The 26621-nt window shown below is 36.7% G+C and overlaps 1 protein-coding gene across 7 annotated transcripts in view; it reads right to left on the bottom strand.

Annotated features, from left to right (window-relative positions):
- Nucleotides 1-26621, bottom strand: part of mtm (phosphatidylinositol-3-phosphate phosphatase) — a 67230-nt gene that overhangs the window by 15690 nt on the left and 24919 nt on the right. For 5 of the 7 annotated variants that reach the window (XM_083144372.1, XM_083144375.1, XM_083144378.1 and 2 more), the window contains 5 exons: nucleotides 23603-23695; nucleotides 16931-17083; nucleotides 14548-14697; nucleotides 13879-14045; nucleotides 6086-6216 (listed from right to left, as the gene is read on the bottom strand). In XM_083144372.1, the coding sequence (XP_083000498.1) occupies nucleotides 6086-6216; nucleotides 13879-14045; nucleotides 14548-14697; nucleotides 16931-17083; nucleotides 23603-23695 (694 nt within the window). The remainder of the gene's footprint in view (nucleotides 1-6085; nucleotides 6217-13878; nucleotides 14046-14547; nucleotides 14698-16930; nucleotides 17084-23602; nucleotides 23696-26621) is intronic. The other 2 variants (XM_083144376.1, XM_083144379.1) reach the window with 1 other exon arrangement.

The following is a 26621-nucleotide window of genomic DNA, read 5'->3' as shown; positions in this document are numbered from 1 at the left end:
TTCTACATGCAGGGTGTTTCATAAATAATTGACGGGTTACAAAAAATATTGCAAGTAAAGTATTGAACTTATGTTAATGAAACCAATACAGAACAAACGAGGAACCAGTCTTTTTGTACACCTACAAATATTCAAAGTGTGCCCCACAGGAGACACGGCACACATCAACACGATAGTCATAGGCATGCACAGACCCACTGATTAGGGGGGGGGGGGGGTAAAAGCCTTGATGGAAGTTCAGCCAGGAAAGAAAAATCTCATTTTATGTCACTCTTTTAGTTTCATTGCATTGATATGTGTGTGTGTGTGTGTGATCCAAATTTTTGCAAACTGAAAACAATATTGATTTAATACGGAACAAAAAATTTCATGGAGTGCATGGCATTCTCTTTTACAATTTTCTTCATTTAGATAGTTTGGCACGCAGGGACAACTCCCGCCGCCCCATAGCTACAGCTCTGAACTTGACAAGATAAGAAAATTTTACGAAATGTATTTTTATTTGTATAAAATTTGATATTGAGGGGGTAATTTCCCTTTGTGCCACCCTGCAGTTGTTGTTGGCCATCTGGAAGAAATAATGCAAGAAAAGACGTGAAAACTAATTCCATCTTGAGTATCCTTTTGTCCTGCTACTCTTAGATTCTACTAGTCTACTAGTCTTGCTTTTACCTCAATGTTTGTCCCCTAGAATTGATTTTCGTCCAAGGTTGGGGAGGGTCAATGCTCATTGTCCCCCCCCCCCCCCCCCCCCGTGGTTGCACCACTGAATCCCCTTCCCCCGTAGTTGCTTTGAACTTTAATCGGCTTGAAAATACTTTATTTTCTTTAAGAGTATAATATCATTTAATAACACCGATAAGATTCCTCTACACTAAATTTCTAGGTGACAGCATAATAACGTAGGAACATCTGGAAGGGGGAGCTTTGGTTTGGTTTGGTTTGAGTTGGTGTTTTAAGTCCACTTTATGCACAGTAAGGCTAATCGGGACTGGACCTACGGTTTAAAGTGGGATCCGAACCACTGTGCCATGTGCCTCCACCGGGTATTGAACCCGGGACCCTCTGACTACAAGGCGACGACGCTACCACAGCGCCATCGGGGAGGCCCCTGGAAGGGGGAGCAAGGATGGCCACACCTCCCCCTTAGAAATCGAATGTCAAGCTAAAAGTATATATTTCACACGTATAATTTGATTTCAGTCATAGTAATTTACATTAATGCGATAATTTCAAATTCAAGTGTTGTTTTTTGAAGGGGCAACACTATTATCGGTGTAATATACCCCATGGAAAAATACCTTGCTTGTCCCTCCTTTGAAAAAATCTGCGGACGTCCATGATTAGGGGTGGCAACTGCCCCTCTCCCCTCCTCTTGCACACGCTGACGATAGTCTACTTCTTGCAACACTCGCATCAACATGGGCCTGTTGATAGTGTCTATCGCTGGGCTGATACGCAGCATTGGTGAGACGAATACAGTCTTTGATGAAACACCACAAAAAGAAGTCACACAGTGTAAGGTCTGGTGATCTTAGTGAACAAAACATTGCACAAAACACTGAGTGATGTTAGTGATGTGGGTCATTTGAGTGTCATCTAGCGGCAGGGATGTGAACTCTCAGCTTGTCAAAATATACACGCACAAACTGTTTACATTCCTCGATTGTTCTGGACTGGTTTCATTAATGTAAATTTGTCAGTTTATTTGCAATAAATTTTTGTAACCCCTCAAATATTTATGAAACACCTGGTCTAAGAATTCTAAAGATTTGGATGACAAATAAAAACAAATGCCTGAATCACATGAGGCTAGATTTCCTGCTGGATTTTGTAGTTGGACTTGGACTAGTTGTGTGGTACCGGCTCCTCTGCTAGTTTTTCCCTTACACGACACTTGTCACCATAATTGTCAGTACACTTTTGTTGCCACAAGGCATGGCATAGAGCAGAGAAGTTTAAAAAAATGGACAAGCAATTGGAAGAATGTTGTAGGAGAATGGCTATTGCCGTTATTAAAAAAGTATGGGCTAGATATTACCTTTAAAGAAAATATGGTAGTCAAGGTATACTCAGCAAGCTTTTTAACGAACTCGAGTATGTACAGGGAGGTTACTTCAGTCGTTTACCTCGAGAGCATCGGCCGCCCCGTCATGCAACAGGTCCCGGCAAATTGCGTTACAGAAAGTCCGTAACAGAAACTGCTTGTTTTGGAATGTCTCCACTTTTCACAATTACAGTTACAATTACAATTGAATTAAGCATGTACCTTGTCGCAAGGATGCTGGAAAAGGTGTCCTCCCATATACAAATATTTCTGGCACCTTATTTCTGACATCTAATCTTAGATTAGACATCGCTACTTTATCCTCAGTTGTCGTGAGAGCACCGGCAGCTTATCGGGGGAGTTGTCAGCCAAGAGAGAGTGCTTCATAGAACGAATGCGACACCTGTCGGCAGTGATGCCAACTGTAGGGACATGTCCCTCTGCATAGGGACTTTTCACTATATTTCGCCCACGTAGGGACAGATTTTGCCAAATGAGGGAAAAAGTAGGGACTTTCTTCAATCTTTGAAAATAACATTTTATTGTGCAAAGGTGCAAAGCTTACTCGCCAGTCAGTTGCACTTTCTTCGTGCTCAGTTTGGAATGGATGGATTAGTTTATCTGGATACTTTAGCGAGGAGGAGAAAATAGAACTAACTAACAAATCTCCATCAATCAACATCATGTTATCGGTTACCAAGAACTTTCAAGGCAAGTTCTTTTTTGAAAACATTTCCAGTCTAGCAAAGAAAGTGCTAACATTGCCACATTCTAACGTGGAAATGGAAAGAATATTTTCAATGTTAAGTGATACAAAAAAAAAAAAAAAAAAAAAAAGAGAGAGAAATAAAATGGGACCAGAATTGTTAAAGACTGCAGGAAATACAGCATCACCAACCAACATCCATCTCTTCACAGCAGCAGCATGTATGACTTCAAATAACATAATCAACAGTAAACGACTCAACGTTATTCATTAAGGCAAGAATTTTCAATACCGGACCCTTCTGTAATTTCTATGCTACATTTTATACTCACGAAATAATTAGTCGTGATGATTTATCTCAGGTTAACATGTTGGGGTGAGGTGAAAAATTGTTCATTAACGTGTAGAAGTTGTAAAAAAAGTTTTCAATTCTCGAAATGATTCTCCATATACAAGTATGGTAGCCATATTTGTTGATATGAACAACTGACCTTTGCAATTAGATACGCCGTCTACAGCGTTGCTACACTGTTGATTTCATACTTGGAGAGCATGGATCGTGTAAGAATGGCGGAAGACAACAGTAAAAAAGTTGTTAACGTTGTACAGATTGTTAGGTGGCAAAAAAGTTGTTAATATTGTACAGATTGTTAGGTGGAGTGTGCAGAAGGATGGCCGTGGGCTAATTAATAAACTTATGGATTTCGGTATTTTGCCCAAAGAAGGTGCTTATATGTGACAGTGACAATCACGATGTAGAAGAACATGTGGAATGTGGACTGATTTGATTACAGGTAAGTTTGGCAACAGTGCATCGATCGTAAAATTGCAGGATACGAAAATGGTGTCTTCGATGATAACGTTCACCGTTAAAGCGATAAAGTAATAACATTTTTTATCGGTTCGTAATCACAATTAGCGCAAAACCATTCACAGATAGCCCCACTGACCATTCTCAGTAAGGTTAGGTTAGACAAGGCAGTGTTAAAATTTGGGGTCGAAAAACTATGCATGGGTAGCCCCAAAAACAATTGACGGATAGCCCCACGAACCATTCATGGTAAGGTAAGGTTAGGTTAGGTTAGGTTAGGATAGGCAAACATAGTTAAAATTTGAGGTCGTAGTAATATCAGGAGAGTATATTTCGTTTTTTAAGTATTGGAAACACAAAATCTTCCAGTGAATAATGAGCAATAATGCCGATTGCAGACCACACAATTTCACTTATTTTGCAATTTCTACAAGTGACCCCCAAATGTTAACTTCAAATTCGTGATTAGGAGGCCTCAATTAGTGAGTATGAGAAATATTACAAAAATCGGGGAGTGGTCCTGTATTGTAAATTCGCTCCTTCATTAATTGTGGAAGCACCAAGCAGAAAGATTTGGTAAGTAAATGTGTATATTTTATCTTCTGTTTTGGATGCTCATGAGGTGGTGTTTTTTTTTTTAGTCGCTTTACTTGGCATAGGGACATTTGGTCAGTTGTAGGGACATTTTGACTACATCTGTAGGGACATTGCCGAAAAATGGTTAGCAACACTGTCAGCTACCAGACGTAGTGAGTGTACGCTCATGTTCATTTCTGTTTGCGTTTATCAGTACGCGTGTTGTTTATACTGTGTTATTGAGTTACTGTGCTATTCAGTGCTAGTGTTTTATTGTGTGTTAATTGTTGTTCATTCATTAGTTATGCCGCTAAACAAATATAGTCTTGAACAAAGAGTTTTTATGTACGATAATTACGTGAAAACGAACTCTTGCAGAAAAGTGGTCAGGCAATTACGAGAGACAGGATCTCTTGAACCTAAGAAACGTGTTGTATTGCTGTTGAAGGAGGTCATTTTGAACATCTCTTATAACACAGGAGGTTAGTGATCATCATTATTATTACTTTTAGATATCAGTTTACGCTTTCGGTTTGCTTTATGTACCGGGATGCTGTCTTCCCTTTCCGTCAACTGAGGATAAAGTAGAGACGTCTAATGTAAGATTAGATGTCAGAAATAAGGTGCCAGAAATATTTGTTTTGGGAGGACACTTTTTCCAGCATCCTTGCGACAAGGTACGTGCTTATTTCAATTGTAATTGTAACTGTAATTGTGAAGAGTGGAAACATTCCAAAACAAACAGTTCCTGTTATGGACTTCCTGTAACGCAATTTGCCGGGACCTGTTGCATGACTGAGCCACCAAGCGGCCGACGCTCTCGCGGTAAATGACTGAAATAACCTCCCTGTATATTCATACATGAGATTCGCAGGATTCATTCATAAAAAATATTTTGCTCAACTAAATATGTCAAACATTTAATGCACTTGTAATAATAAGGATTTTCATTATCGGCTAATCACATTTGTCATGTACAAATCTAAACAGCTTTGGATATATTCCTAAATATTAATGAACACAAATTAGGAATGGGACCAATTAATCGGTACTCTATATCGGTATCGGCGGATATAGGCATATCAGTGTATTGGTATATCGATAAATATCTTATAATTTATTGCAAAATTCTGCAATTTTGTTGTAATATTTATGGATAATCTTGATGCCCTACTTTCTAAAAAAGTAAATGTCTAAATATTCAACTTCCGTTGCACTGCAGTCACCTCGAAACACACATTTATTAAGGAGATCAATGACCATTTCAGGATCTTCAAGGACCACTTCTAATTTTATATCGGATCGGTAGAATATCGGTTATCGGTAAATTTTATATTGGTATCGGCAAAACTTTCATATCGGCCCATCCCTAACACAAATGCACATCATCTCTGTGTACTTTTCCTTTCATCAAGTAGTGAACAAAAATAACCAACACTTGGAAACCACACACAAAAAACTTTCCTTGCCAAACACAGATTATTTTTTTCCTTGCCAAACACAGATTATTTTTTTCCTTGCCAAACACAGATTATCTTCAGATCACCAAACTTTCGCTCTGATTGGCTGTTCCACAGAATCTACAAGAGAAAAGCCAGTTGCAATTAGATTGATTGAGTTGGGGTTTTAAGTCCACTTTGTGCACAGATAGGCTAATTTAAACTGGGCCTACAGTTTAAAATGGAATCCAAACCATATGTGCCTCCACCGGGGTATCGGACCCAGAACCCCCTCGATTACAAGGCGACGATGCTACCACTATGCCATCGTGGAGGTCCTAGTTGAGATTAGAACATGGTCTAGTCATCAAATCCAGTCTATCAGCCAGTCCACTGCCAACTAGGGCATTCCTACTGGCAATCCAGTTCCGTGTAATTCAGCCTTTAAATCACTATTCAACACTTCTTACTAAGTTAAAAGAAGGAAGTAAAAAAAAGCAAGTTACCTTTTAGCTTTCTCAATGACTCCCTCATGACATGGATGTTGTGGATATCCAAAAAGACTAGCTCTGCATGTTGGTAGGCATCTTCAGACTCATAGCCCCCTCCTTTGGCTTTGTTTGCGATCGCATTTGCACTGAAATTCAAAGGAGACAAAACAATCAGTATGCAAGAAATATTGATTGATTGAATTAAAAGATTTGAGTGCGTCGGAACTTGAGGCCATTTTGCATCCTTATGTGTATGGGGGGGGGGGGGAATATCCCCTTATCTAAAATTCTGACTTAAAAAATTTAAAACAAGAGGTGTAAAAAGCCTCTTTGGAAAAATTGAAAGTGCAAGGTTGTAAAGGGGCCTACACAAGACAAAAGCAATGCATTAAAAGTAAGAATATACTAAAAAGCTTCCTCACAGACAGTGGAAGAGACCAGCTCCCCGCAAAAAGCTAAAAACATTTGATAAAACACTGTTGTCATCGCCCAACAGAGATGACAAACAGCTAGGAAGATTAAAAGTCTGTCTGAGGAAAGCAAAATCGGCACATTCAACAAGAACATGCTGAACACTTAAAACGACATTACAAACACGACACATCGGAGGGAGTGTCCAACCCTGGTAGCAAGTGACGATGGGTTAGATGGCTGTGTCCAATATGCAGCTGGATAGGAAGAACTTCTTCTCGACGAGAGGGACGGGATGAGGAACGCCATGCACCTATGGTGACATTCACAGCATGAAGGTTGTTTCCTGTTACAGCATCCCACTTCCTGCCAAGTGCCAAGAAGGAAACAACGAAACATTCTACAGGTCGCTAGCTGGCAGAAGGTGGACGAGAACGTCACCATCTGCATCAGCAGACTTGGCATCAGCATCGGCTGCTTTGTTCCCCTGTATGGCAACGTGACTAGGGACCCAGCAGAAGCGAAGATCGGCACTGGCAGATAAGGACAAGAGCCGTCGAAAGATGCGCTGCACTATCGGACGCCGTGAATTCGGCGTTTCCAGAGTCTGAAGCATGCTGGTCGGATCGACCAGCAAGAAATATTGTTCCTATATAGTGTTTTTGTCTAAAGATACCATAACTAACTAACTAACTCTCTAGCCTTCTTAAACCCGAAGGTTCATGGCTGCAGCAACACAGGCCTTCCATCTGTCCCTATCTTGAGCAAGATCTATATACTCTTTTCCATCCCTACCGATTTCCCTTAGGTCCATCTCAACGTTGTCCCTCCATCTTCGTCTTGGCCTTCCTACAGGTCTCTTACCATCAGCTTTCCCAACAAGAATCCTGTAAACTCCTCTTTCCTCTCCCATTCGTGCCACATGGCCTGCCCACCTAAGTCTTCTTGATTTAATCATTCTAATAATGTCTGGACATGAATACAAATTATGTAGTTCTAAATTATGTAACCTTCTCCACTCACCTGTCTCCTCATCCCTTTTAGGTCCAAATATTTTCCTAAGGATCCTATTTTCAAATACTCTCAATTTATGTTCCTCTTTCAATGTAAGGGACCAAGTTTCACACCCATATAATACTACAGGCAAAATTATGGTTTTGTATATTTTAACTTTTAGTTTCTTAGATATTAAACGAGAAGACAAAAGTTTATGAAGAGAGAAGTAACATGCATTTCCTGAATTAAGCCTACTTTTTATTTCCTCTTTAATATAATTTTCATTTGTTAATATTACTCCTAAGTATTTGAATTTGGAAACTGGTTCAAACGAGTTGTTATCAATAATTAGATTTTGATTATTACCTAACACTTGGTTTCGGCCTGTAAGCATATATTTAGTTTTCTCTTTGTTAACTTCCAAACCTATCTCTTCAGCAGTTTTGAAAAATATTTTAGCATTATTCTTAATTGTATTCACATCATCCCCCAGTAAGTCTACATCATCTGCATATGCTAACAACTGAGTCATACCATTTAATTTTAGTCCTTCTTTAGTTTCGTTTACCTTCCTAACAGCATATTCTAAGGCAAAATTAAAGAGCAATGGAGATAATGCATCTCCCTGTTTTAACCCATCATGAATTGTAAATTTGTCAGACATATTAATACCCACACGAATTTTGCTTTCTGTTTCACTGGTGCATATTTTTATCATACTAACAAGCTTCTTAGGTATTCCAAACTCTACTAATATATTATATAATTTATCTCTTTTGACTGAATCATATGCTTTTTTGAAATCAATGAATAGCTGATGGACATTTTGATTATATTCCCACTTTTTTCAAGTGTCTGTCTGATGTGAAAAATTTGATCTGTAGTTGATCTGTTGCATTTAAATCCACATTGATAATCACCTATAATTTCATTAGCATATGGGGTTAGTCTTGTTAAAAGAATGTTAGATAATATTTTATATGTTGTTGAGAGTAGAGAAATTCCACGGTAATTATTGCAGTTCATTTTATCACCTTTTTTAAACACAGGAACAATTATGGATTCTTTCCACTGTTGAGGGATTTCTTCTTTATTCCATATTAAACAAATTAATTTATGAATTTGACATATTAACGAATTTCCACCATATTTAATTAACTCAGCTGGTATTAAATCAATGCCAGGTGCTTTGTTATTCTTTAGCCTTTTAATAGCATCTTTAACTTCAGTCAAGTTAGGTTCTGGAACTAAAGGTTCTGCTGTGTGTACTTCATTCACTTCTGATTTATCTCCTACATGGACATTTAAAAGGTCATTAAAGTAGTTCTTCCATCTATTTAGAATATCACTTGGGTCAGCTAGAAAATCACCGTCTTTATCTTTTATCAAGTTTACTTTAGGTTGCCACCCCTTTCTAAACTCATTTACACCTTTATATAAATCTCTGATATTTTTATTTTTGCTTTTTGTTTCAATTTCGTTAATTTTGCTTTTCAAGTAATCTCTTTTTTTACTTCTAAACGTGCGGTTAACTTCTCGCTTTATTCTATTATAATTGTTTAGATTTGTATCATCACAGTTATTTAACCACCTAAGTCTAGCCTGATTTCTTATTTCTATTAGATTATGACATTCATTATCAAACCATGGCTTACTTTTTCTCGGTTTATGGTATCCTATACTTTCTTTAGCTGCTGATTCTATTGCATTACGTATGTGCTCCCAATTCTTATTTACGTCTGTTTCATTTATATTTTCATCATTTAAATCCTGCAAAACATCAAATCTATTTGACAGTTTAATTTGGTAATCTTTCTTAATTCTTTCATCAGTAAACTTTCCTGTATCAAATTTTAGAACTTTTAGATTTTGTTGCTTATGATTTATCACTGAGAGTCTTTCTCTTAATTTAGCAATTACTAAATAATGGTCACTGGCACAGTCAGCACCTCTATGTGTACGAACGTCAATTATACTAGTATGCCTTCTCTTATCAATGAGAATATGATCTATCTGATTATGAGTTTTACCATCTGGAGAAGACCAGGTATATTTATGGATATCTTTATGTTTAAAAGTGGTACTTTTCACAATTAAATTCTTTGAGGTTGCAAAAGTAATCAATCTTATACCAGTTTTTCTTGTATGTACGCATTGCTTGCATCTTTAGTCAAAATGAAAATAAATGTCTGATGAAAGGAGCGTGTGTTCTCCTGAAACGTCACAAAGAAAGAACTGTTTTCTTATGCTTGTAATAACCGTAAACTACAGGAAAATAATCTTATACCATTATCATTACTTAATTCATGAAGACTTTCTTTACCAATTGTGGGTTTAAATGTCTCTTCTTTGCCAATCTGTGCATTACAGTCACCTAACAGAATTTTCATATCATACTGAGAAAATTTATCAAAGACCTGTTCTAACTCTGTATAAAAATCATCTTTAGTATTATCATCTTTATCTTCCGTTGGTGCATGTATGTTTATTAAAATAATTTTACACCACCTACCCTGTAAAACTGCATATGATATCCTATCATTGATAAATTCTACTGTTTTAAGAGCTGAGATAATTCTATTATTTATGAAAAAGCCTGTTCCAAAATTATGATTTTCAGTACCACCATAGAAAAAAGTATAATTTTTAGTTTTACAATTCCCTTCTCCTGGCCACCTAACTTCCTGGACAGCTACTACATCTAATTTATACTTGACTATCTCATTAACTGTACACTGAAATGCCCCAGGCCGGTAAAGGCTCAGAACATTCCAGGTGACTAATTTAATGTCCTTATTCCTAACGTAGATCTTATCCTTAGTCCAGGGACCTCCCAAAGTAGTCCCCACCCGGAGATCCGAACGGGGGACTATTTTACCTCCGGAATATTTTACCTTGGGAACATCCATGGCCTTATATTGCTGATTCTTGACATGGCTTTTTACAGTGCAGAGTTGTCAGCTCTACGCCTAACCCCCAATATGAATGGAGGAACTACTACAGAAGACAAACACATTAGACAGCACAACTACTACACAAGACACACACAAACACATCACAACTATAACACAATATAAACACAAACACACCACAACTACTACACAAGACAAACACAAACAAATTAGACAGCACAACTACTACCCAAAACAAACACACTAGACAGCACAACTACTACACAAACATACTAGACAGCACAACTACAACACAAGACACATACATACACACCACCGATACTACATGTAAAATTACTCCCAAGATATCAAAATAATAATGCAACATTCGATTCATATATTCATGAATGTTAATAACATTAAGGACATGTTTGAGGACTGATAATGTAAAAATTAAATATACTGGATAAAGTAATTGAAAAGACTGGTACATAAATGAAATACCACAAATAAACCAAGTAGAAAAACGATGCAAATTAAATAAAAATACATTGCATTGCATTTCAGTGAAATTGGTCTTGATAATATATACACAATTCCAGCCCTAATGCTCAAGAGAGGAACAGCCACTACCCTCCAGAAAATGAATGTCAACCTAAAATTATACATTTGTTCCCGAGATAACATTTTGAGGTTATTATACTCAATGAGGCCTTAAAAAGATCACTACTCAGGCTTGCAGCAGACTACAATATGGGGGGCTGTCTGCGAGAACCAATCAGATCCGCGAATGAGCAAGCCCGGTTGCCACAGCTAGCTCGCTGCACCCTTCTGGAAGGGTGAGTGACCTCTGCCTGTTTGTTCGGCTGAGGAGCAGACACAAGAGTATCGGCAACAGTGTGCGAGCGACGTCTGCTCTTAGCCCGCGAAGTGCTCTTTCTAAGGCCTCCTGCAGTATAAGCCTTGTTTCCATGTTAGAATAAAACACCAAAATGCCGACCAATGCAGTCTATATTTAAGTAAAAAACACTTAACACGTGAAGTTTCAACCCTCTGTCAAGGTCCTCCTACTACTCAGAACCAAACTAAACATTTTAGTGACATAATATTGTGTAAGGTACAAAACGCTCCAATTTCCATATAAATACAGCAGAACACCAATTTTATGTTCCCAGATTTAAAATTTTCCCACATTATACATTGAATCTTGATGGTTCCAACATGGGAAAATGTTATAAAATTTTCCCACATTTTAATTTTTTTCAGCTTGGTTCCCTGCAAAAGGTAAGATCGAGGTTCCACTGTATCTATACTGGTCGCATTTCCAGCTGGCGACTGACCTTCATGGTTATTCCTGGCTCTTTGTGTTCCCCAATTGTCTTCGGGAGTGTGGCTCAATGGGTGTCAACAACTTAAATTGCAAAGTATAACCTGCAGGGGGTAACATCACGCTTTCAAAGCAACAGCCAAGCGTACTTCTGTTTTTGCCAGTTGCATAGTGGTCGTTCTGGAAATTTCATTATGCAGGACCAGGTGTGCAGTTGTACCATTAAACCTAGTTGATTTCTGATGCTGGTGATATGGTTGTCGGAGAGCTCTCTCCCAGTACAGTATGTTTGGCAACATGTGGTGAATCAGACACTCATTTGTTTCATCCGCTAACAGCATTCGGTGCCTTGTGATTCAAAAATGCTTGATGTCAGTCGAACACAATTCAACTGTTTACAAGTAATTCACTGTTTCCCAGCCACCAGCTGGAAATGCAACCTGTATAGAAGCTGAATTAGTCTTTCAGGTAAGTTAGGGGAAAGAGTAGCAACCCAATTTCTAATTGCCAGTTGCTAATCTCATCATGCCTGGGTAACGGTTCAAATGTTTAATGATTTTTCGCAAGTTAGATAGGAGTATTAGGAAGTGCTTGCGATTAACGGAAACGATTGTAAAGGAAGCTTACGTGAGCATCTGCACTTTGCAGCAAGCTACCATTCTTGGTTTATGGTCATCTTGGACATGCACTTAATATTGTGTGACCAGGTGTTGAAGCATCTCTGGATGTTATTTCAATGCTACGAGTTCTTAACCTGATACATCCAACCCAACAACGAAAGCATTTAGGGATATTTTATTAATGTCAGGAACCCTAAGGGTCATTCCATACCAAATCATCCAATCCATTTTTCCAACATGGTGCATGGCTTTTTTTGCTCATGTAGCAGTTTACAGAAACCTTAATATCTCAAAAACCATTAGTCTAAAGATACCATGAACTTGTATTTTGTTGAATGGATATGCAATGCTTATCAGTTCAACAATACTATTAACAGAGACCATGGCTGAGACATTGTTACGAAAAAACACACAAAAATCAATCAATATGTACACATAGCGGTAACCATAGCAACAAGTGCCAATCTTCGAAAGGATTTTTCCATAAGCAACTCCAAAGGAGTGCCAACTCAAGACAAACAAGGAATGAATGAATAAGAATTCAAATCTCTGGATGCATCATCACATATGGCCATTTTTACAAACAAATGTAAGCAACTGAAATATGGTATTTTTAGTGAATCTGTCAAAAATCTTAGTCATGAGAGATATCCACAGTAATTTTCCTAGAAATTATGAAAAATTTGTAACTTTTCTTGATCTGCATAACCGATTTTGTTATTAAATTATAGTTGGTTTAATATTCTGACCATTGCATTAGTAAGGCTATGAATAAGCAAAACATTGGTAAATTTACACGGTATTAATATTCTGAGACTTGAAATTGTTGGTGTTCAAGTATTAGTATTGGTGTTGATAGGAATCAAGAGTATCAGTACCTGTTCAAAGTAATACTTGCCTTGCCTAGCACTAATATAAACTTATAATTAATGTACCTTACTATGTCAAATTAATTTCTAGGTGGATAGCTTGTTTTAAGGTAAGTTCCATTTACAATCACCTGGTTATTACATTTCTTAAGTAGGTGAATGAACCAATCAGGTTCTTCATGGAATAATTAAAATTTAATGTTGCTTAGAGAGAATATTGGTTATCGGTATCAGTATACAGTGGAACCCCAATTTTACGTTCCCCGGTTTTAAATTTTCCCACATTATACATTCAATCTTAATGGCCCCAACGTAGCAAAATGCTATAAAACTTTGCTCGATTTTACACTTTTCCCAATTTCAAGTTTTTTGAGCTTGGTCTTCTGAAGAATGTAAAATCAAGGTTCCACTGTATTTCAAACTGAGACGATTGTTTTGTTACTAATTATCGTGTCTTGGTTGGTAGAACATTCGTCTCAGAAACGTGTTTTAAAAATTATGATTGATTGATTTGGTGTTTTAAGTGGGATCCAAACCACTATGTGCCTCCACCAGGTATCGAACCTAGGACCGCTTGATTACAAAGTGACGACTATACCACTACAGCACCAGGGAGGCTGCTACATCATACTGGCTCTTTCAAATCCTACTTATATTTTGCCCAACACTGCACATATAACTGAACTCTTCTTACCTCGGTCTGGCATCCATGATGAAGAGTTTATGAGACTGTGCATTTGCATCCATAATTAACTGAATATACTTCTCATCTTCCCTGCTTCGCTTCCCACTAACTCCCACCAGCGGCTGGGAACAGCGAGTTATTGTTGCTTGGCTCTCGGGATGAATCCATGACAAGACCTGCACACATGAAAGAAACCAATTACACACAAACACATGAGTTGGCTAAATGTAACACTATAATTTTTATGCTATATAAATACAGTTTTTACATAGGCTTATAATTCTTCTATTATGTAAGTATTGTTTGCATTGTAGAATTCTTTTTCTAGTTTACAGTAACTGTTGTTACAAGCATTTAAACACATTTCTTATGCAATTCTTGTGTGTTCTCTAAATGGTTGTAACAACCGAACACTAAAGAACAAATTTACACAGACCATATTTGAAAATCACATCTAACAAAGGAGTGTAGTGTGTTTTGCTTCTTGGTTGTAAAACCATATTTATAAAACAACAGTTACATAATACAAGCAAACAACACACATGAGAATTGAGAAGGTTTCCACTCATTTTATCAAAAGAAAAATGACTTTGCATATTTATCTCATACATTACACAGCACATGGATAGAATTACTAAGTTCCAATACAGTTACTTCTTATAAATCACTAAGACTTGCCGGAATTCTTCCTCTGCTCCGGAACGAAGCAACAGCACGAAGGTCATCGTCTGTAGCTTGGGCTGGAACAGCCAGGATTGGTGGGTAACTATCACAGATCTCATAACTTTCGTTGATTTTTGATATTTTCCACATATCATTAGGCACTCCCTGTTGCATCAAAAGAAAAATTATCACAATACAAGTTGAAACCTGGAGTTAAAGTGGCAAAGAACAGGAAAGACTAATAAAATGTGTTACAATTCTGAGTTACTATAATGCTGATAAAGGCTAATAGCAACTAGACTTACAGTTTAAAGTGGGACCTGAAGCACTGTGCTATATGCTTCCACAAGGAATCAAACCTGAGGCCCCTTTATTGTCACAATACTATCATAATTTTCAAACCTAACTCCAATAAGTTGCTGACCAAGGCAGTTTATTAAGATAAAAACACTTAACACGTAACGTTTCGACCCTGTATCAGGGTCTTCCTCAGACAAAAAAAAAACACTTTTTTTTTTAGTTTAGTTCTTCGTCTGAGGAAGACCCTGATACAGGGTCGAAACGTTACGTGTTAAGTGTTTTTATCTTAATAAACTGCCTTGGTCAGCAACTTATTGGTTTTAATATGGAAACAAGGCTTAATTATATTACAAACCTAACTCGATCAAATTTCTTGTATTGTTTCGGAGAACAAAAAAAAAATGATATTAGAAAAGACTGTGTACATATTTATTGTTTTCAACTACTCAAAATCATTAAAACATACTTCAATTCATGTTGATGCAGGTGCGACTTAGTCACGTAGTATAAATTATCAGTACAATATAAAAAAAGATTTTATAAAATACTTAACAGTACTTACGTTTGTGAGATGTGATTTATGTGAAACTACGTTTCAGGATATAACTAAACCCTTCATCAGGTAGACATACTATGCCAATTTAATTGGTTTTTTTTTCAACCTTTTTACCTATTTTTACCATACCTCTTGATCCATGCCTTGTCTGACGCAGCCAATGTCATAATTAAATTGGCATAGTATGTCTACCTGATGAAGGGATTAGTTATATCTCGAAATATAGTTTCACGTAAACCACATACTCACCAATGTAAGTACTTTTAAGTATTTTACGAAATCTTTTCTTTATATTGTACTGATAATAAATAACAGGTGTCCCACTAGCTTTCGAACCTGAAAAAAATGTTATAATTTCCGAACAAACATACATAGGAAAATGAAATTCACAATAAACGAACGTACCTTGTTTCATGCTGAACACGAGGCAGGGTTGAAAATAAACGCACTCGTCAAAACAAAGACGGTAGGTGGCACCAGGAGAAGTGATGCATGTGGGTTAGTGTGATGCACGAGTCCCTGCATCGCGAGGATGGATCAGTACACCGTACCAGAACGCATGTTCACTGTAAAGAAATATTGAATATCGGGATCGTATCAGACCGTTCAACGTGAATTTGGATGCCGTGGGAGTTTGGTGTGCAATTTCCCGACAGTGTATCATTGGACCCACCTTCTTTGAAGATACAGTAAACACACAAGTTTACTTACACACACATCTTCAGTGCATTTGTGAATCAGTTGGATGATGAATAACTGCGTCGCGGTTATTTCCAACAAGACGAAGCGACATGCCATACTTCCAATGTGTCCAAGGCAGAAATTGAGTAATTTTTTGGTGACCACCAAGATCCCCAGATTTGACACCTCCGGATTTCTTTTTATGGGGTTTCCTTAAAGGTTGTGTCTACAGAAACAAACCACGATCACTGCAAGAGTTCCGAAACAACATCGAGAATGCGATTCATGAGATCACACCAGAGACTCTACATCGGACTTTTCCCAATATGGAATGCCGTGTATAAACCTGTCTGGACGTCCAGGGAAGACACTTGCAGCACCTGCTGTGACGATCATGTATTCAGCATGAAACAAGGTATAAGTATTGTGAATTTCATTTTCCTATGTATGTTCGTTCGGAAATTATAACATTTTTTTCAGGTTCGAAAGCTAGTGTGACACCCGTTACTTCAATGCCTAATAACTAGTCAATATGAATAAAACAGAATACTTGAATTTAAGCACTAAATACAAAAAAGCTATAGTCTTAGAATGAAATTTCTTCCTTAAATTAACATACTTGCAAAACTAACATGTGAATTGGAAAGTGTGAACCGCCACAACATGGCATCACCTAATTTTTCTAAATAGAAAATGTACAAGTGGGACGCATTATTAATTTTGTTTAGGCTAGGAAACAACACATGAGGAACAAAATTTGCCAACACCAAAATAAGTCCCCTACGTAAGGATTATACAGGAAGGAAAGGGGGTGGGGGGGCAAAACACACTTGCATGCAATATACTGAGTAGTCAACTTACCATTCTCTTCAGCTCAGCGATTGGTTCATACACAGCCCAGCCATTTTCGGGAAATTTTTCTGTGTACTCGAAAGCAAATAACGGTAACTTATGTGACAAGGGGAAAGCATACTGCTGCAACTTCTCAAACACATTTCTTCTGGAATGGTTTTCCTAATGAAAGAAAAAAAGACAAATGTCACAAGTCATTTTCAAGAAATGACAAACAAAAATACTTGTAAAGAAGCATAGAAAGAAAGAAAACTAAAACAGTACCCAGTAGGTGATGTTCATATGAATTCTTGATAATAACAATCCGGACAACCAGGAAGGGGAAAAGGGCTCACAACCCAAAGTATTACAAAAGATTGGGAGCACTACACATACTTATAGCTACATACATATGTATAATAATGAAATTATAGAATACATCAAAAAACCGTGGGGATGAAACAAGACACAATTACTGCATGTCTCATCCTCTCATAAAAAATTTAAAATGTGGCCAAAATATTATAATTTCGGAATAAGAATAATTCACAACTACCTTTTTTATTTTTCTTGTTTATTGTGGAACAAGGGTTATGCAGATCCTTTCTGATGCTATGAAACTTACTTCACCTTGTTCCATTCATTTCGCTTTCGCAATGTAGCCCTCTGCTACTAACTGTTTTGAACTCCTTATATGCATCTTTATTATGTTCTTGTAGAACATGGGTAAAATATACGTGAAAAGTTAAAGCTTATACTGATAGAGGAAGGAATAGGAAAAAAAAAAAAAGAAAGAAAAAGAGATAGAGAGCATTTATGGCTGAGGGGGAAATAATAGCAACAGTGAAAGTACGTTCCCCAAATATACGAGGTGCATTTTAAAAAAAGGGCCAATGTTTTATAAGAACCGACTGGCAACAGTGATCGGTTCACTCCTGCACAGTAACATGTCTTGGTCCACTGGCTATCCAGCAACCATAATTTAGTTAGTCAGGTGTTTGTTATTGTGTGTGTTGGAGCATGTTAAAATGGCTGCGTGCATACACAATTCCACCAGGTGCGGTTCCATTCTGTGATTCGATTTCTTCACATCAAAGGACAAAATGCTGCTCAAATTCATCGAGAATTGTGTGAAGTGTATGGTGACAGTGTAAAAGGAAAGGTGCGGCAATGGTGCATTCAAAGAAGGCCGTACAAATATCCATGATGAACAGAGGAGTGGAAGACAGAGCATTCAAACTGACGTTTTGATGCAACTGTGTTCTGGGACCAACCAACAGGGTGTGCTTTTGGTGGATTTCCTGGAACTGAGAAATACAATCACATCGCAAGCATACTGTGAAACACTTTGCAAACTCAGATGTGCCATACAAAACAGACGACGTGGACTGTTGCATTCAGGAATTGTGCTTCTCCATGATAATGCCAGACCACACACTGTTGCCCTCACTGTTCAGACGATTCAGAAGTTCGGATGGGAACTTTTTGATCAACCCCATATAGTCCGAACTTTGCGCCAAGTGACTTTCACCTCTTCCTTCACCTAAAAAAGTGGCTTTTGTCTCAACAATTTGAAGAAACTGAGGTGTTGAAAACGACAGTGTTGAATTGGCTGAACTCCCAGGTGGCGAACTTTTATGCAGGGTATAATAAAGCTTGTGCCATGGTACAGAAAATGCTTGGAAAATAATGGTGACTATGTTAAAAATGAAGTGGATATGTACATGTTTGTAACCCATAATACAATGTTGCTAAACGTACTTTCTTGTTTCCTATAAAATATCGGCCCTTTCTTTCATATATTACATCATTAATTTCATATTGAGGAAAATTTGTTGGAAATAACAGTTCAAACTATCATTAATATGTAAAAATCTGTGAAAAATGTTTTTGCAACAAAAACCTTTGTAATTGTTTCCATACTGACCTATGATAATCAATATTAGTTCTGATATATTCTGATATTTTATTATATTAGTGAATGGCCAACTTTGAGTTTTTTCGGTAAAACTGCATGGCTGAAAGATGGCTACCATTAATTTATTCTATTTATACAATTATTGATACTGATTGTTCACATATTTTCGTTTCTAAGTAAGTTGGTTTTTCATTATGCTTATTTCTACCACTAGGGTGTTAACCATAATGATTACAATAAGAAGACAAAAGGATGGAAAGAAAAGGACTAGAAAATGGATGAAGATATGAATGTTTCCCTCGAAAAATATGGAAAATTCTCACTTAAAATTGTTTAGCAACAGATTTGAAGATCTAAAGAGGTCACTTGCAAATACTCAGGTAGGTAGGTAAATCGGCCAATCATTCAGATCCATCCATCAACCAATCACATCACATCCATAACTTCATACATCTATCAACTAATAAAATCCATCCATCCACCATCATATCAACACACGGATCTATACATCCACTTATGTATGCATCATATTGATCAGTCCATTCATCACATACTCACAATAACATTCATTCACTAATCAATATCATCCATCCATTCATCACATCCACCAACCAATCATGTTCTTCAGTTGCGTAACATTGATGACATTCAGTCATGACATTGACCCAGCATACTCATCCATACATCCAATCCATTATTTATTCATCAATTACATACAAGACAATCATTCATCCATCACATGTATCAATTAACCCACTTATCACATTGATCAATATTTTTATCAATCACACCCATCAATAAAAAAAACTATTTATTCATCACATAAATTAATCCAGTAATGTAATCAAATTTCACTCATCAAATTAATCTATCCACCATATTCATCCATCCACCAATAATAATACATCCATTCCTTCAATTCTACAATAAATCCTTTCAATCATTAAATTCATCCACCACATCAATCAATCAATCAAATTCATTCATGTACATCCACTGATAGTCATCCACCAAACCACAGAACACTTCCATCTATCTATTACATTAATTCAGCCACCTATCATATCATACCTGTCCATCCATAGATTGAATTCATCCAGTCATGCATACATCCTTCATACCCACATTTATTACGTTGATTTGTCTCTCTCCTACATCCATACATAATATTCATTCATCACATTCATCCGACCATTGATCATATCAAAACATCACTAAATTCATCTATCCATTCCTATACCCATCACATGACTCACATTCATTCATCACATGTATTCCGTGACCCATCCATAAATTGAACCCTTCCATCCATGTATCCATCACATCAATTAATAAAATTCACCAATCATGTATATTCATTACCTCTATTCATCTCTCCATGCATCCAACAATGTACACCGCATTCATTCGTAATATATTCATCCATGCATCCATCTCATCAAATTCATCTCTCACACTCCCATAAAGTTCACCAATCCATCTATCTATCTATCCACTCAATTATACATCAAGATTCATTCATTCATTAGATGAACTCATATTATTCTATCCATATATTCATCACATCAATCCTCAACTCAGATCCATCCACCACACCAATTACATACATTCATCCAGTGTGTTCATCCACCCATCTATCAATTAATCAATCCATCACAATTGTTCACTCATCCATTCAGTAGGGCCAACTTATATGGGTCCATGGGGCTCAAGCCAACCCAATAATTTGTCACGTTATTATTACTATTATGCATTTTGTTCCGTGGGGCTCGAGCCCACCCAATAATTTGTCACATTATTATTACTATTATATATTTTGTTATTGTGATTTGTGGTGGAGTGCTTATTGAAATCAGTAAATAATATATTCTTTTAAAAAAGATAATTGGATGTGTTGTTGGTGTGCATGATACATGGACTCATTATTTTTTCGTGAACTTATATCTCAAGTGTTTGAGGCTCCCCAATGTTCTTTTTTTTTCAAAAGTTGGCACCCCTTCATCCAAAAGTCTTGTTACATCAATCTATCCATTCATTAATTATATCTATCACCATCATTCAGCGATCCATTTTTACATGATATACGTAAGTGCATAACAACCTTCAATCCACAAAGAACCTCATCCAGTCATCTAATCACATATATCCATAATACAAATCCACATTCCTTCATTGATTACAAGTATCTACACAATAAATAACATTTTCATCCACAATATGTCATATTTAGCCGTAACTGCATTTCAGCCACTCAGCACATTGGTGATTCACCCATCCAACAAGTGGATCCATCACATCCATCCATGTATTTTTTTATTCAACTATCCACAAATACATTAACTGGGTTAATCATACTCATGTATACAACCACATCATCATTCCTCTACATACATTTTTTTCTATCCCACACAAGGATTCACTACATCAATCATCAATCCATTTATCTCAAGATTCATCACATATTCATCACTCATCTCACCAACTAATTGCAATAATGACTTATATCTTGAATATGGATTCATCACATTCACTTAGTAATGCATTGCAGGCATTTACAAACAATTCATACATTTTATATGTTCATTTGTTTCATCAATTACATCTACCATATTAATAAATCTGGTGCACGGATATATCTTATTATTCCATTTTTCCAATATACGGTTCCACTACATCCATATTTCTATTATACTTGTCTCTCCACAGATCCACCTATCCATACAGATCACACATGGCTCCACCGCATGCACCCATCTATCAAACTATGCATCATGCACCAATCCATCCACCACACATGTAGAACAAATCTTCATTTCGTCCATTTATGATAACAATCAAATTTGTCTGTGAACACACAATCCAGTACATGGATATGCTGTACACACCAATCAATCACACCGTGGCAAGTTTTAAATGTTTCTTTCGTGAGGGACTCCTGTCCACTACAGGTTATTCAGTGACATAACAAATGGGAACTACACAGATAGAAGAGTAGTGTGAGGTATGCATAATGATGTGAATCTAATTAATTCCACAGAAGAATTGATACATCAAAAGTGGACTTCATTATAACTGAACCTTTTATTTAAACTGTTGGAAGTGCACAAATACCGTATTTATGCATGTATAATGCACACTCTGGTTTCTGATGGGGAAAAGTGACAAACAATTATCTCATATATTATGCGCAGTGCAATCCAGACTCAAGAAATAGCTTTCTTAGTTGTAGGTCGTAAAGTTGTTGCTATGATGATCGAGAGTGAATAACATCATACCTATTCAATGAGTCAGTCACCTGTTGTTATGTGGACCAAGAGGAGAATATCGTCTTGTGTATACAATGAGTTCCCAATCCATGCCAGCCCCCCCCCCCCCACCCCAATCTCCTTTACCCACTTTTTGGATTTGCAGTGCTCAGGAAGTCATATTCTATAATTTCTCGCCCAACCAATACCACTGATTCTTGTGTGATGAGAGGTGCATGCTCGAATTCTGCCAGAATGGCACTGCTTTCTTGGTGTCTCATAACATTACAATACAAAATGAATAATCGTGGGAAATGGCCTTCAAACTTTTATACATGGTTTTGCTCATTCCTTCATTACTTTTCCTAAAAAAAAAAATTCAAAATATATATACTATATCCGTGACTAACGTAACATTTATATGAGGCACATTCAGGACCCTCAAACTAGCAGTTAGCAGTACAAGATTTCTTCCATTAAAGCATTTACACACTCCACATATATATAATATTATTTGGCCAGTGATACACATTAATTATAATTTTCCATTTCTTTATCTTTTCTTTCATCCAAAGTACCATAAAAATCAGAACGTTCCTTCATTTTGTGATGAGCTTATTTCAACCGCAATGCACATTAGTGTCGCTATCTTGAATGGAATACCGTTGCCATATTCAGAAACTGCAGGATAAATCAATGCAAGTGTCACAAAATCATGGAATGACCCTGTACAGTTTCATGTTGGCTGTCTGAATTATTCAGTGCATAACACGCACCACAGTTTTTTGGGGAAAATTTTTTTGAAAAAGTGCACTTTATACATGAGTAAATACGATAACTCTAACAATATATAAGACTAATTTTACTTGTTGCATGTTTGCAAAATTTGGTTTCTAAACACAGAAAACCAAATTTTGGTATGCCTGGAAACAGGCAAATATAAATCTAGAAGCTATCCCAAATACTGCTAGAATACATAAATGAATATTTTGTGGGCCGGAATGTAACAAGTATGATATGAGGAATAAACGTTTACAAGCAGAAGGTGCTGTGTGAGGCTTGAAGAAAAGTGAAAGAATGAACTGTAGGATTATTTCTCTTGCAGTTTACGGTTCTTACAAGCACATAAAAAAAGTAAAAATTGTGTTTATAGCAGTACTGTTTAGGTTTCATTGTGCCTGTCATGGATTTAGTTCATACTAACTCATGACTTTAAAAAATCAACCTCATATGCAGAAGCTTATTCGGGTAGGATCTACAGTTTAAAGCAGAAAAAAGACCAATTAACCTTAGTGTAAATTATATGCTTTCAGATTGATTCCAACATGAAGCTTTTGAACAAGTCCTGAGAGTAGGAGAATAATATTTATTGGTACATCGGACTAACGTTTGTATTATATAAGAAACCACACCGGCAGTAATACACCTTGGAACTAGTCTTTACATGTTGTAGACTGCTGTATATACTGTTCTTTTTGCTAGAAAAAGTCTTCTGAAAAGTTACTTTCAGACGATGAGAAAAGTGTCTGAAATACTTACAATCTGCACCACTTGTCTCCTGTAGAAATTAATCAATGTCCTACCCCTGCTGCTACTAGTCTGAACTGATTGTTCAGCAATTATATTGTCACTCTAGGTAAAAGGAAAATATATTAAAAGAACTAACCACAAATGTTTGCCACAGAGCTAAAATAAATAGTGTAAATTATTTGCAAGTAAAACAACCTTCCCACACACCAAATCACCTACCTACAATCCAAGATAATAGGACAGTAGATGACAACAATGTTTTGAGAGAGAAAAGGAAAGAACAGCAGGAGTAATCCTCATTACGAACTTCCTAACAGATGCCTACGTGATACTCAATGCCAAGAGGGCTTTGGACGTTACCTAGGGTTAAGACGTCAGAGCAGTTCAGACAACTTGCTCCATTTGAAAAATTTTATCTTAATGCCAAATACTGATGTTTACTAATGCCAATTTTTGTCCACTACAATAAACAAGATCTACGAAGATAATATGTCAAGTAAAAAGTCTATTAATAAAACATTTTCACCTAGATCTTCCATTTTACAACTGTCACAAGGGTTACTTCACATAATGTAACCTTAGATGGCACGCTCTTTACTTGTTTCTGTTCAAGCATTTTCCAATAGTGTGTTAACACTATATTTACACTGTTATCTTGCAATCAAAGTGCCTGATTAACTCTAGAATACAAAACATTGTGAGAGGAATGTAAACACAAAACCCTCATCAATTTTAAGACTCAATATTTCTTTTTAAAATCTTATTATTAATCTATTATAATTTTTATGTTTGTTGTTGTTAATTTATCTTCTCATCACTTTAACAATATATATTTTAATACATTTGTTAGTGTCATTATTTAGGAAAAAAAAACATTCATCTGGGTCTTGAGAAAAAGTGAAAAAAGTAGGTTTTGGGATTTTTTTTTAAATACTGAGAACCTTTTTATTTGTTTGATAGTTAGTTATATTTTATGTGTCTAATATCTTATGATAATAATCAAAAAACAATTTTACAAATAGAAATCAGTTAGCTAGAAATGTTAACCCTAGCTTACCCACGCTGTACGAGAAACTTACTTACCTGAAAGGAGGGGGGGATGATACAGGTTCACACCTTTTTTTTTATCACTAAAATTCAGGAAACAATTCTGTTATTGAATCACTGCTTCCCTTGTTGATTATATGTATGTAGTTATTTATTAATTATAATAATTACATAAATTACCATCATTAATAAAAAATAATAACCAATTATTGCACGAGTGTCACACACATACGAGGGTCACTATTTATATTTTGAGCCTTGGTAACACTGATTGAAGTTAGGCGCGATTTGACATTTGAACGGAATCGTCTGGCATTATTGACCATAACGTACTTCAAATGTTTTGTCAATAGCTTCATTTGTGTTGTTTATGTTGCCTTGGAGATTGCGCAACAACAATAAAATGGAATTAACTCATGAACATTTTCGTGCGATGATTTTTTACGATTTTCGACGTGGATTATCAAGACAAGAGAGCATCGATCAACTTACTTCCACATTTGACGATGAAGCCCCATCCTTTGCCACTGTGAAACGCTGGTATAACGAATTTAATCGTGGCCGCCATTCGCGAAGGTCGTCCAAAATCAGTTGTTCTTCAAGAAAACATTGATGCTGTGCAAAACCTAATACTGCAAGATCATCATGTGACATACTGTGAGATTGAGGCAACCATAGGCATTAGTTCCACCAGCATATATAAAATATTACATGATCATTTAGCTGTGAGAAAGGTATGTTCTCGTTGGATCCCACACAATTTGACAAAAACTCAAAAAGACGCTCGCGTCAATTGGTGCAAACAAATGCTCAATAAATACAATTGTGGTGCTTCAAAATACTTATATAAGATTGTAACAGGTGACGAATCATGGATATATGCATATGAGCTGGAACGTAAACAGCAGTCGACTGTATGGGTGTTTCAAGATGAACCCAATCCAACAAAAGTTGTTCGCGCTCGAAGCACATCGAAACAAATGGTCGCCTGTTTTTTCGGGAAAACTGGTCATGTGGCAACTGTGCCTTTAGAGGAACGTAGAACGGTCAACTCTGAACAACAATTTGTTTGCCAGAGGTCTTCGGTCAAATACGGAAAACAAACAAACGCCGTCGGATCATTCTTCATCAAGACAATGCCAGCTGTCACACATCTTGTCTAACAACCGACTTTATGAACAGTCAAAAAATCGAATTGATGGGTCATCCGCCATACAGTCCTGATTTGGCACCCAATGACTTTTTCTTGTTCCCGAATGTCAAGAATAAATTGCGTGGACAACGATTTTCGTCGGCGGAATGTGCCGTTGATGCGTTCAAAAACCATATTATGGAGGTGTCTCAAGAAGACTGGAAAAACTGCTTTGACAAATGGTTCGAACGAATGCAAAAGTGTATTGACCATAAAGGAGAATACTTCGAAAAACAATAAAGCAGTTTTCAATGCCAAATTCCTGTTTTTTCATTGTTAGGCTCAAAATATAAATAGTGACCCTCGTACTTTACCATTCACTAAAACTCACAAACACCATAATAATTAGTTAATGATGCTTTTTTGTTTATGTAGGGACAGTTGTTTATTAATTATAATAATTACAAAAATTACCATTATTACCAATCAATTATACTCTGTAACTGGTATACGGTCTCGAATAACTTGCATTCAAAGATGGCGACTGATAGGCCCATCAAGTCCATTTTTCCTCCTATTTACGATACATTCAAGTTTCTATGATGGGTTTATGGTAAGCCCAGAAAGCACCCCCCCCCCCTACACTCGGGTAAGCTAGGGTTTGCTATAATTTGAAAAGTTACAATTTGCAAAACGCAATATTACTAGACGGAGAACGAAAGCTCGTAGGCCTTGGATGCATATTCCAGGGGTGGTTATTTTCAGCACGAACTACCCTTTCCTGAACTAAAATAATGTGTGTATCTTTCTCTGATGGATTTGCGAGATTTTCATCAATCCGGACATCAA

This window comes from Lepisma saccharinum, chromosome 23, assembly GCF_977018435.1.
Source record: "Lepisma saccharinum chromosome 23, izLepSacc3.1, whole genome shotgun sequence".
NCBI lineage: Eukaryota > Metazoa > Arthropoda > Insecta > Zygentoma > Lepismatidae > Lepisma > Lepisma saccharinum.
This window is presented reverse-complemented; position numbering and strand designations above follow the sequence as displayed.